Source organism: Urtica dioica, chromosome 2 (genome assembly GCF_054948205.1).
Source record: "Urtica dioica subsp. dioica isolate 48M chromosome 2, U.dioica_male_clone48M_v1_H2, whole genome shotgun sequence".
In the NCBI taxonomy this organism is placed as follows: Eukaryota; Viridiplantae; Streptophyta; class Magnoliopsida; order Rosales; family Urticaceae; genus Urtica; species Urtica dioica.
The window spans coordinates 36,669,701-36,682,124 of record NC_142757.1 but is presented as its reverse complement, the minus strand read 5'-3'; the positions used below and the strand labels follow the sequence as shown (position 1 = coordinate 36,682,124).

Sequence of the window (12,424 nt, the reverse complement as noted above, 5' to 3'; positions counted from 1 at the left end):
ACTTGTTACAAAAAACGGAGTCTCGAGAACTCAAAGAAATTAGACAAGATTTTCTCTAAGTATAGACTAATCTAATAAAAGAGAATAAGTAAATGAGAGTGCGTTGAACCATAGGTCAAGCTTTAGGCTTATACTTTGTGCGTGAAAATATTCATTGTCCATCGTTCGATGTTCTTCTCCTCTATTTATAGATGTTTTGAGTCCAAGGACATGTTGACTCTGAAGACGTATTAGGTTTCAGGATGTGGGGTGATCAATCCCACGTATTTGATGGTTATTAAGTTGCTGCCCCTTCTACGTGAGTAGTAGGCGGTCATTCCCGTGCGTTCAGTCTAAACTATCGAGGTGAGTGTTTTTCTTTGATTTTACATGTGTTTGCTTTGTTTTGACTAGTCTTTGACCTACCATCTTCACTTCTCTTCGAAGTTCTGCTTGATAGGGTTCGTTCATGACTTATGAACGGGTGGTTCTTTAACCTTCAAGAGTTCTCAGGCCTATTTGAATCGAACTCAGCGCTATATATCTTCTATTCTCGGATCGTCCGAGTACTTTCTCGGACTGTGCAAATCATATGACTAACAACACCCTTCCAGTTTCTTAGTGTTTTAGTAAAAATGGTAAGGAACTAATATCATATGATCTTCAGTTCAATTATACCTTGTACACTTTTACTATTTAGTCTCCTTGGTACTGGCCGAGAAGGAATATTCTCAGAGCCTTTTAGGCTGAGGTTATTTATGCAGCGTCGTTTTGAGTTCATTTTATTTGAAACGTTGCGACCTTTCACCTCAGCCGTTGGATTTAAGAAGCTTCTTTGATACGCTTCATCTTGGTCCTCCGTTTTGAGAATATAAAGTTTCTATAGAGTTTTTTAGCGTTTTATTTTCCAATTTTAGAATTTCTTTTCTTTTTTCTCTAACTTTCCATGTGACTTTTTCGGTGAAACCTTTGATTTTCAGGCGTCTTCGCTCTCAATCTTTCTGGGCAAGTCCCCTTTATCTTTCTTTTATGATTTTTTTATGATGCATGTTTCTTCTTCTTTGTAAATTTTGAGAAAAAGATCTCTAGTCGCGATGATTCTTGGAACCATTTCAGTGCTCTTGTTCTTAAGGTTTGCATTTTTTAACTGGTCTGTTACGGAATGGGGGTATTTCGAGACCGGATATGTGAATTGGCCCTCGAGTGATAAGAAGGATATAGCATCGGAACTTGAGGATGTCATTATCCCCTCTGGGCTTGACGTTCTCTTTTTTTGGGACACCGACTGGTATCTTGTGCTCGAGATAAGCTGGGACCGTCCAGTGTTCACTATCGCTTTGTCCAAAGTATATCATCGACCTCCCATCCACCCTGAGCTCATGAATAAGAAGCTTAAGGATATGATTTTTTTATCTTTCATTTCTTTATTGATAAAGCAAGGGAAGAAATGTCCACGGAGTCTAGCGCTTCTACGACCGTAGAGAAAATCGAGGCCCATTTGGGCTTGGAATCGGGACTTGCCGATCCTCCGACTATGGAGGTCAAAGGTGATTTGGAATTAGTTCCTGGGTCCGAGCAGCCTAGGACCAGCGGGCATACGTTTAGCATTAATATCACTACTGATGATTCTGAGGACGAAGTTTTTTAACGTAAAGAGGGCCTGTTCTCGGCCTCGCATTGGACTTCTTGGGTCACAGATAAGTACATCGAAGGCCTATACAAGGAGTTCAATTTCCCTGAAGGAATTACTGTGTCAGCTCTGAAGAGCATGAGAGGGGAATGCAATCCTCCTCCTTGGAAGCTCGCGTTTAACAAAGCTATTATGAGCACAATCGGAGGTTTACCGATGCATCCGATTATCTCCCAATTTGTCTCTGACCTGGGATGCGGCCCGACCCAGCTTATTCCCAAATTTTTTTGTTGGGATGACTACATTGTGGGCCAAGTTTTATAATTTGCCTCCGACTATGGAGGACTTTGCCAAGTTTTATAGCTTTAAGTCGGCTCCTGACTGTAGGGGTCAAAAATCAATTTTCTAAAAAATAATAAAACCGCTTAAGTTGGGCCTTTTTTGAGTGGGTTCTAAAAGATAAACAATTATGGGTTGGCTTTTTGGCTTGACGGGCTATTCCTAATGCCTAAATCATCCTTTTTAGATCAATGTGCACTCAATTTCGCTTCGATTAGAGATCGGAGAGGGTTCTAGTGTGTTCGGTGTTCTCTTTCAAACGATCGGCTAGACTACTCCTCAAGCCTTCTTAAGCTTCGAGACATGCATTATTTAGGTCTAGTATGGCAACAACAGAGCTCAACAACTTCTTTCATACAAGGTAGTTCATAGGTTAGACTCCAAAATCTAAGGCTTAAGATTATCAACATCCTTGGCAAACACTATGAATCAATCAAAGCAAACAAGCACTTAGTTCTACCTAAACACACAAAACAAAACTAAAAACAAACAACCTAATAATATACAAAAGTTCCCGCAAGTCAAGAAAAAATTCCCCCCAAACTTAGGATGCTACATTGTCCTCAATGTAGACTTGAAAAACGGGGAGAAAAGACTTACCTTGCGGGGGTGGTGATCGCCCCTACTCGCGACATTTTTACTTAATGCGGATGATCTTCTTTTTCCTCATCTTCCAATTTCGCTCGGGAGGCCTCGTCCATTGATTGACCCATGTAGGAATAAGCGAGATAGCATGATGGTTCTCCGAGTGTGGATAACTCGACGGCTGTGGAGGTATCGGATCGCGCCTTTTCTTTCTCCATGGAGGCGGTGATGGGCTCCTCTTTTTCCTCCGCGATGGTGTCTTCCTTCGTCTCCAAGGAGGTGGGGGAGGTGGACGAATGGGGTCGATGGAGATCACAACGGATTTTTTCATGCTTGGCGCAATGAGGCACATGGGTTGGCCCTAAATTGTGGTAGTTTCTCCGTGTTTTCTTGCCACCGAAATTGACAAGCACCGAGGAATCTGCAGATTCCAAAGAAGGTCTCCTTGAGGGAGCTTGAAGCTTGTGGCATGAAGGACCGGGAGACCATGCTTCTCAAGTGTCGGTGATGAAGTCACAACGTCAAGGAGACGTTGTGGGCATTTCTCGTTTGTGGGAGATAGGATTGGCGGTGGTGAAGTGGGCGGTGGGTTTGTCAGTGAAGGATCCGCCTCGCTCTCTTCGTCTTCACCTAGAGCGTCCGTCTCGTCCTCCTCGTCTTCCTCGAAGGCAACCATGAGGCCTTTATTCTCCATGAAGCTTGATATGGATTCCTCTTGTTGAGCAAAGAAGGCCTCTTGGCAGGCAATGAAAGCCTCTTGCCTATTTGAGAGCACAGACATCCAATCAATCCCGGCTTGCAACAACGCTCTGGAGTTGTCATCTTGAGGAGGAGGAGAGTAGTGAGGGTAGTCATATGAGTAATTGTGTTGACTATCCCACTCCTCCATGTAGTGGTACTCCGAGTATTGGTGTTGGAGCTCATGTTGTTGTGACGGTGGGGCGTAGTATTGTTGATGATATTGCGGCCCTCCCCACGCATTGCACGATTGATCATCCCACACCTTCGTGTAGTGGTTCTCATTCTCCGGCGTTTGGTACGTTGGCCAATTGTAATTCATCGTTGATTTTTGGAATGGCCCATGAAATAAGAGAACGAACACACGTTAGACAAAAATAAAAAAGAAAGTTCAAATAAAAACTTATGAAATGAATCCCAATTTAAAACTAGTCCCCGGAAAAGGCGTCAAAAACTTGTTGCGAATTTTCTCGCACACGTAAGTGCATGTTGTCGCAATAGTAATAAATCGTAAGAACGAGTCGATCCCACGAGGACTAGCTAAATTGAAGATTCAAGATTCACAAGTTTGAATGAGAACCCAAAAGTAATGATAGAAGGTTTGTCACAAAAATTCACTAACACGTCACAAAATGAAACAACTAGATGCACAAAAGTTCTATTGGATAAAGGGAAGGACTATGGTTCACGGGTTCACAAAACAACTTGGATTCGCTGAATTAAGAAAAGAAACAAGCTATTGAGATTCACACTTTTCACTACTCATACTCACTTTAATAGAATTGATAGATCTCTCTCAAGCATCTAACAACCTAAACCGATACCGGAATATCATATCTCGATCTCAACTCCTAACAAGCACGGCTAGCATTAAAAAAACAAGAGTAATCTCACGAGTCTAAAACAACCTACCTATCTCTAGCCTAGGAATGAATTCTAGTAATCCACACAAAAACACAACAACCTAATATTTCTCAAGCATTAGAGTTGAACATAAAACAAGCATGAGTTCACGACATTCATACAAGCATTAAGCATAGTTGTGGATTAAGTAAAACTGATGAGAAAAACAACAACCTAACAATTCTAATACCACGAATCCTACATCGTAATGAACCCGCTACACCATAGCCCTACATGAGACTAATTCATATTAACAACCATGACAATAAAAATACTTAAAGATGAACACAAGAACAACACATCAAGAAACATCATAAACATATGGAGAACTTGAATTGAAAAAATAAGAGTTTAGAGAATAGAAAACTTTTATTAGGATTGTACGAATGGTAGAACTCTGCAGCTCTCTCATTCTCTTCAAATTGGAGCCACAAAGTATGAACAAGTCTGGAACATTTAGGAAAAATAATGAAAAACTAAGAAAATGAAAAGATGTTCTTGATAGATTCTACAAAATCCCTTCCATGCATGACTTCTTCTGAAAGTATTTGTGTTTTTAAGGTTGAATGAGGTTATTTTCGGAGCCATATGGACCTTTCATTTTGATCCAATGGCCAAAATCCGCTCAGAAACGCAACATTGGAAAATGCTGTTTTTGGGACCGCGCCGCGCGCCCTTTTCCATGCGCGGCGCGCAGTCCATTTTTCCGGCTTCGCGTGGTCCGCGCGTACGACTCTGGAGGCGAAAACGGCGAAATTTTCGTCCGCGCGGCGCGCGCTTCCTACCCGTTGCACACCGTTTTTTAAACGGTCGTAACTCCTAGCTCCAACGTCCGATTTTTGCAAATAAACATGCGTTGGAAAGCTAAGAGAGAGCTCTATCCAGTTCTGGAAGTGGATCATCCAAATCATCATTTAAAAATTCCAGAATCCTGAAGAAGATGACGTCGTGTTCCTTGCTTCGCTCCAAGTTGTCCAAATGTGTATGAATCTCCTTGAAATTGTTCGGAATCGTCATATGATACGCTAATAACCTCCTCAAGACCAAATTGACCTCTTAAACCTGAAAATCACTCATAAACACACAAAAGCTATCAAAAACACTTGAGGACTCGTTAGTTTTTAGTACAGGAAATAGGAGTTTTACGCGTAATAAACGCACCTATCATCAACACGTGTCCTCTTAAACGAATTCTCTCCCGCTATAAATAGAAGCCGATATGTCGATTTTCACACACACGAGCATATACATTTATTCTCGATATTCTTTCTTCTATTTCTTGTTCTCCGAGTTCGCCCGTTTGAGTTCTGCACTTCGCCCCTCATTGTAATACATCTGATTATTAATGAAAATATCAGGTTCTTATATTTGTTTTCATTCATTAATTTTCGTATCTCTTTTTGTTTCTTATACGACGTCTTCTGAGACCCATATTTAAATAAATCAAATATATATATATATATATATATATATCATATTATAATTTGTGATTGTTGAAATCGACATAAAAAATTTGGCGCCGTCTGTGGGAAATTTCGGAAAGACCAACCTCGAAAGAAGCAAGTTCACCGGAGAAAAAATACCATGTCTTCCACCCCAACTCACTATGAATCGGGAGAGGAAATCCCTCCGGGGATCAGGGCAATGCTGGATATGCTGAACAAAAAAATAGACAGTCAGGAAGAAACCAACCGGAGTCTCAATGCCCGATTGGATTCCCTCTTGACCCTCGGAATACTTTAGATCAGCAGGCGGGATCCGGCGAAATGACCGCCTCAGAATCTGCTCGGAACGCGGCGTCAGCCGCGCAGACGAGCTGAGTTCTTCCCCCTAGAGTCCGCCTGGACTTCGCCGGGATTCAGGTCTCCCAAGGGATAGATCAATCCCCGGGCCCGAGCTCACAACTCAGAGGGACTGCAGAAGAGGCCGCCACTGAAGCTACGATCGATCCAACTGGACTGCCCCCGCCCCCGCAAGCAGAAGCACCCGCGGGATCATTCCCAGCAAATTTCGGACCTCGCCCCGTTACGACCTCTTGAACGTTCACCCCCAATGTTTTGGCGGGCAGAACCATACACAGTATAATCAGACCGAAGTCACTACAGTCACCCCAGTGCGCACAGGACTTCGCCCCTCTCAAGAGAGCGAACCTAGCATGACTGAGTTCGAAAGGTTCAAGGAATCGGTAATGGCCGAATTGAAACCAGTCCGCTCCAAATTTCACAGTGCGACCAGCTCGGCTCCCGAAATAGACCGACTCGTTGCAAAAACGGGAAGGACTCATTTTGCTAAAAACATTACCGATGTGTTCATTGGAGGTACCGGGAAGGTCCGCCTTCCTAGGTACAATGGGACCTCGAACCTGAAAGCTTACATCATGTCCTTCAGAATTGCAATAGGACGGGCAATGCTGATAAAGAGAGAACAAGAGGCGGGATATTGCCAACTGTTCGCTGAAAGCTTGTTTGGAGCTGCTCTAGAGTGGTTCTCCAGACTCGAGCCTAACTCTATCGATAGTTTTGTCAAACTATCGGCAGCATTCCTAAAACATTACTCGATGTTCGTAGAGGACGAACTCACGATAGCAGACTTGTGGGGGGTCCAGCAGAAGGAGAACGTGTCCTTGAGGGACTACATGGTTCGTTACAAAGACGTTCTCTAAAAAAATCTCTAACGTTGATCCCGAATCTGCCATAACCTCTCTAAGGAATGGTCTGTGGCACGAATCGAGATTCAAACTAGAGATGACTATAAACTGCCCCCTTACATTGGAAGACGCAATCCACAAGGCCGCTAACTACGCAAAGGCCGAGGATGAATTTGCCTCCTTAGCAAAATAGCGTACGGCTGAAAAGAAGCCACACGAAAACACGTGGGTGCGGCCCTTAAGCGTCGGGGGCAACCCCCGAAGGCCCAACCCCCAGGAGGCCGGGCCACAGGTCAGAAAGCAGCATGCCCCTCCGGGTTTTTGCCTTCAACATAGGAGATGAAGGCAAGGAGGGAGGTCCCCAAGAAAAAAAATGGACCAAGGACCCAAACGCATTCTGCGATTTCCATCAGACCAACGGCCACGCCACGATAAATTGCGAAACTATGCGCAAAGTCTTGGTAGAAAAATATGCGAATGGGGAACTAAAGAACATCGATTTGGGTCCCCCGCCCAAAAAGAAGGCCTTCAACAATAGCCGAGGGAGAGGAAACCCCTCACCCAAGAGGTCTAGGCCCACCGACGAAGGGGAACCAGAATCCCCGACGACCATGACAAAACATCGAGTCGACTTCATAATGGGCGGTTCAAAATTTTGCAACAGCTCAGTCAACTCGTTCAAAGCTCATCAACGTCAGCTGATGAATAAGACCACCAAGATTGGAGCAGAACGGGATGTTTAAATCTCATTCTCTGAAAAAGAAGCCTCCGGGGAAACAGACCCGTATGACGATTCGCTCGTGATAACGATCGACGTGTCCAACTGCAAGGTTGCTCGAATCCTGATCGATGGAGGAAGCTCCGTAGATCTCATTTTTAAATACACCCTCAAGAGAATGGGAATCGATGAATTTGAGATTGAAAGGGAACAGACCCAACTAACAGGCTTCAACGGGTCGATTACTCCATCATTAGGAACCATTAAGCTGCCTGTGAAAACAAACGGGATAAACAAAATAGTCGAATTCCAGGTTCTGGAGTGTCTCTCCTCTATAACATCATCCTTGGACGAGCATGGATACACCGGATGAGGGCCGTTCCATCAACCTTCCATCAATGTATTCGATTTCCCATGCTCAGAGGGATAGGAGATATCAGAGGAAACCAGGCAACCTCCCGTAGTTTCTATCTCACTAGCCACAAGCAGAATATTAATGAGGCTAATGAGAAACAATAGCAATTAATGAATGTAGAGCCAACTAAAAACGAAAGCTCTAAACTAGAAGAATCGGATTCCCCAAGTACTGAGATGACAGTACAAATACAGCTCGACGGCCTCGATCCCTCCAAGTGCGTAGGAATCGGAGCCGAGCTCAAGGGAAGTATACGGCGAGAGCTGATTCGTTTCTTGAAATGAAACAAATCTACCTTCGTCTGGACGAAAGAAGATATGCCAGGGATTAGTATCGATGTTACGTCTCACCAGCTTAACGTTGCGAATCGATGAATCTGAGATTGAAAGGGAACAGATCCAACTAACAGGCTTCAACGATGAAGTCGAAAGACTCCTCAAAGCCAATTCAATCTGCGAAGTCAAATATCCGGATTGGTTAGCAAACACCGTCGTCGTAAAGAAAAAAAAACGGAAAATGGAGGGTATGCATCGATTTCACGGACCTGAACAAAGCATGCCCCAAAGACAGCTTCCCCTTGCCGCATATGGACCAACTGGTCGAGGCAACCGCGGGACATAAGGTACTCTCGTTCATGGACGCATTCTCAGGGTATAACCAAATCCTAATGCATCCGGACAATCAAGAAAAAAACGGCATTCATAACCGACCGAGGCACATATTGCTACAAGGTCATGCCATTTGGACTAAAGAACGCTGGCGCAACCTACCAAAGGTTAGTCGACGAAATGTTCAAAGAAAAAATAGGAAAAACGATGGAGGTGTATATCGATGATATGGTCGTCAAGTCCCTAAGAGAAAATGACCATGTACGACACTTGGAGGAATGTTTTGAGGTACTGAATAAGTATCAAATGAAACTGAACCCTACCAAATGTTCATTCGGAGTGTCCTCCGGGAAATTCCTCGGGTACTTAGTCCAGCGAGGAATTGAAGCGAACCCGGACCAGTTGAATGCCCTACGAGAGATGCCATCACCTCGTAACAGACGCGAGGTGCAGAGGTTGACAAGCCGAATCGCCACACTCAATCGCTTCATCTCGCGGTCCACGTTCAAATGCCTCCCGTTCTACCGAATCCTCCAAGGGAATAAAAAGTTCGAATGGGACGAAAAATGTGAAAAAAAACGTTTAAAGAACTAAAAGAATATCTATCAACACCCCCGATCGTTGCAAAGCCCGTTGAAGGAGAGCCACTCTACCTATACGTCGCTGTTTCCCAAGCGGCGGTTAGTGGAGTACTCGTTCGAGAAGAGCAAGGGGACCAACGACCCATATTTTACGTGAGTAAGTCGTTAGTCGATGCAGAAACTCGATATCCTATTATGGAAAAATTGGCCTTAGCTATTGTCTTCGCCGCACGAAAGCTCCGGCCGTACTTCCAATCCCACTCCAGAATAGTAATGACGACCCAACCGCTGAGAAGTTTCTTACACAACCCTAATCAGTCAGGGAGATTGACCAAATGGGCCGTAGAACTGAGCAAATATGACATCAAGTATCGAATTAGGACGTGCTCTAAATCTTAGGTTTTAGCGGATTTCCTCGTCGAACTCCCAAGAGAAGATCTAGCCGTGACCGAAGACGAGGGCACCAGGACACTAAAAGTGGACGGCGCATCGTCAAAACAAGGGGCAGGAGTAAGAATACAACTAACATCCCCCCACAGAGGATCATCGAGAAATCATTCAGACTGGACTTCGTTGCATCCAACAACGAGGCCGAGTACGAAGCACTAATAGTCGGACTAAGATTGGTTACAGCTGTCGGAGCTAAGCAAGTACAAGCTTTTTGTGACTCTCAGCTCGTAGCAAATCCCTTATGGTGGCTTTGCTTGCATCTCTTGGATGTCTTACAGTGCGCCTTATGACGGCTTTGAGTACGCCTTTTGGCGTCTTTGCTTGCATCTCTTGGATGTTTTACAGTGTACCGTGGAGGCTCTTAGGCTACACCGTGTATGGTGACCTAAGTTCTTATTCCCGTTTGTGTTCGGGTTGAGACTTAAGTTTTTGTTTTGTTGGAGCGTGATTTCTCGAGGATCTCCTTGTTCGTTGCCTATGCCACTAGCCCCACAAGTTTTTGAGTTTACAAGCGTTGTCTTGATGACTTAAAAACTTTGATAAAGTGGATTTAAAAAAAAAACATTGAACTTTTATTAATGTTGCAAAGAATTTGAAACCCTAAAACATTAGCTCGTAGGCCTTATTGAATTTGGAAAAATAAAGTAATAAAATGAGGGGAAGCACTGGCTATTGGTAGTACTGCCTCAAGTGTTCCACGTTCCAAGGGCAAGAGAGTGGGGTCCCGTCCGTGTACTCGATGTAGTAGGTCCCGTCATGTTTGACTTGGTGGACTATGTAGGGTCTTTTCTTGTTTGGGTCGAGGACGCCGGTGCCTTTACTTGGATGTTTTGAAACACTCACCTGAGTAGAATGCTTCTGATGGCGAAGGTTTGTCTCTTGATCTTGGAGTTGTAGTACTTTTTGACTTTGCGCTTTTACGCAGCGAGGCGGGTAAGTGCCCCTGACCTTTTTTCGTCTATTAGGTCCAACTCTAGGCGCATGGCCTCGTCATTGTTTTCATCGTTGAAAGTCTTAGCTTGGAATGTGGGGATCTCAGTTTTGATCGGCACAACTACTTTGATCCGTATTCGAGGGAGAATGGGGTTTCCCCGGTGGCATTCCGAGCGGTCGTCCGGTAAGTCTATAGCATTAATGGTAGCTCTTCAGCCCAGGCCCTTTTCTTGTCTTCAAGCTTCTTTTTTAGGTTGCCCTTTATCGTCTTATTGACTTCTTCGACTTGGCTGTTGGCCTGTGAATGATGTGGCAAGGAGAACGTCGTGCTGATCTTTAATCGATCGTAGATATCTCTTATTCGCGCGTTGTGGAATTGTGTGCCATTTCTGGTCACAATTGAGGCAGGGCTGCCGTGTCAGCAGATGATGTTCTTCCAGATGAAGTTCATGGTATTTGCCTCGGTGATCATGGCAAGTGTCTCAGCTTCCACCCACTTGGTGTAGTAGTCGATGGTGATGATGACATTTTGTACTATCTTTGCACTCTCGGGAGCTTGCCAATGATGTCAACTCCCCATTTGGCAAAGGGCCAGAATGATGATGTTGCTTAGCGGAGTTGGTGACTTTCTTGGGATGTCGGAGAAGCGTTGGCACTTGTCGCAGTGCTTCGCCCATTCGCAGGCATCTTTCTTCATAGTAGGCCAAAAATAGTCTTGCTTGAGCGATTTGAGCGCTAGGGAGACTCCAGTAGAGTGGTTCTCGCAGATGCCTTCATGGATTTCGCAGAGGACCTTGGTCAACTCGGCGATATCGAGGCATCGGAGCAGCGGCGTTGAGTAACCGTGCTTGTAGAGTACACCATCGAGGGATCGGAGCAACAACGTTGAGTAACCGTGCTTGTAGAGTATGCCATTTCGAAGCGTATACTTGGATGCTAATGCTCTCGATTTATCGGCTTCCTTGCGATCTTTGGGGAGTCCCCCTCTTCGCATAAATTTGGTAATCGGGCTCATCCATGTTGGCTGAGACCTATGCTCTATTGTTCTGACCTTGTCTCATGAGACAGACGCTTATGGTAGATATTCGATCAGGACAGGCCCCAATCCATCTTCGTCGATGCCAGATCCTAGGCGAGCAAGAGCGTCAACCTTAAAGTTTTGTTCTCTCAGGATCTGAAGGATCTCGAACCAAGAGAAGGCATCAAGTTTTGAGTTTTTTTTCGCCATATAGGCTATCATGTTGGGCTCCTTGGCGGTATAATCGCCTTTAACTTGGTTTACGATCAACTTCGAGTCGCAGTGTAGTAGCTGGTTTTTGCACCGAGCTTTTGTGTTAGCTCTACCCCTATGACGAAGGCTTCATATTCGGCATTATTGTTAGAGGCTTGGAATCTGTAGTGCAGGGCGTACCGTAACTTCTCCCCATCGAGATTAGTTAATATGATGCCGGTGCCAGTCCCCCTGGCACTAGATGCTCTGTCTAACTTCTCCTCGTTGGGTCGACCTTTCTCTTTCGAACCAACAAGTTGTTCGTCGAGTCGTATTCCGCTCTTCCCATATCAAGAGTGTAGGAGAATTCTGCCATAATTCGGCTAAGGCCTGATCCTCTATAACCATCCATGTGTGGAACTCAATCCCATACTCACTCAATTCTTGGGACTAGATTTCCATGCGAGTCGATGTTCCCTTTTAAAGAGCTTTACCGATCGGGTGCTCAGCTCGAACCGCGATAGGGTGAGCCTTGAAATACGGAGTAGCTTTTTGGCTGCCATTACGAGAGCTAGAGAAAGTTTATCAATCTCAGTACATCGCGTTTCAACGTCAAGTAAGGCCTTGCTCACGTAGTAGATCGGCCACTGGGCCTTATCTTTTTTGCGGATCAGAGCAGCCCTTACTG

General features: G+C 44.7%; 2 protein-coding genes across 2 annotated transcripts; one reads left to right on the top strand and one right to left on the bottom strand.

Moving 5' to 3' along the window:
• The first annotated feature begins 7,126 nt into the window (after positions 1-7,126).
• LOC149404568 (uncharacterized) lies at positions 7,127-7,912 on the top strand. Its single transcript, XM_089607589.1, has 2 exons — positions 7,127-7,514; positions 7,587-7,912. Exons 1-2 carry the CDS (start codon positions 7,127-7,129, stop codon positions 7,910-7,912), a joined length of 714 nt encoding a protein of 237 aa, XP_089463715.1.
• A 3,182-nt stretch (positions 7,913-11,094) lies between these two features.
• On the bottom strand, positions 11,095-11,520 carry LOC149404567 (uncharacterized). The gene has a single exon (XM_089607588.1). The coding sequence runs from the start codon at positions 11,518-11,520 to the stop codon at positions 11,095-11,097; it is 426 nt and encodes a 141-aa protein (XP_089463714.1).
• Between the last annotated feature and the right edge of the window lie 904 nt (positions 11,521-12,424).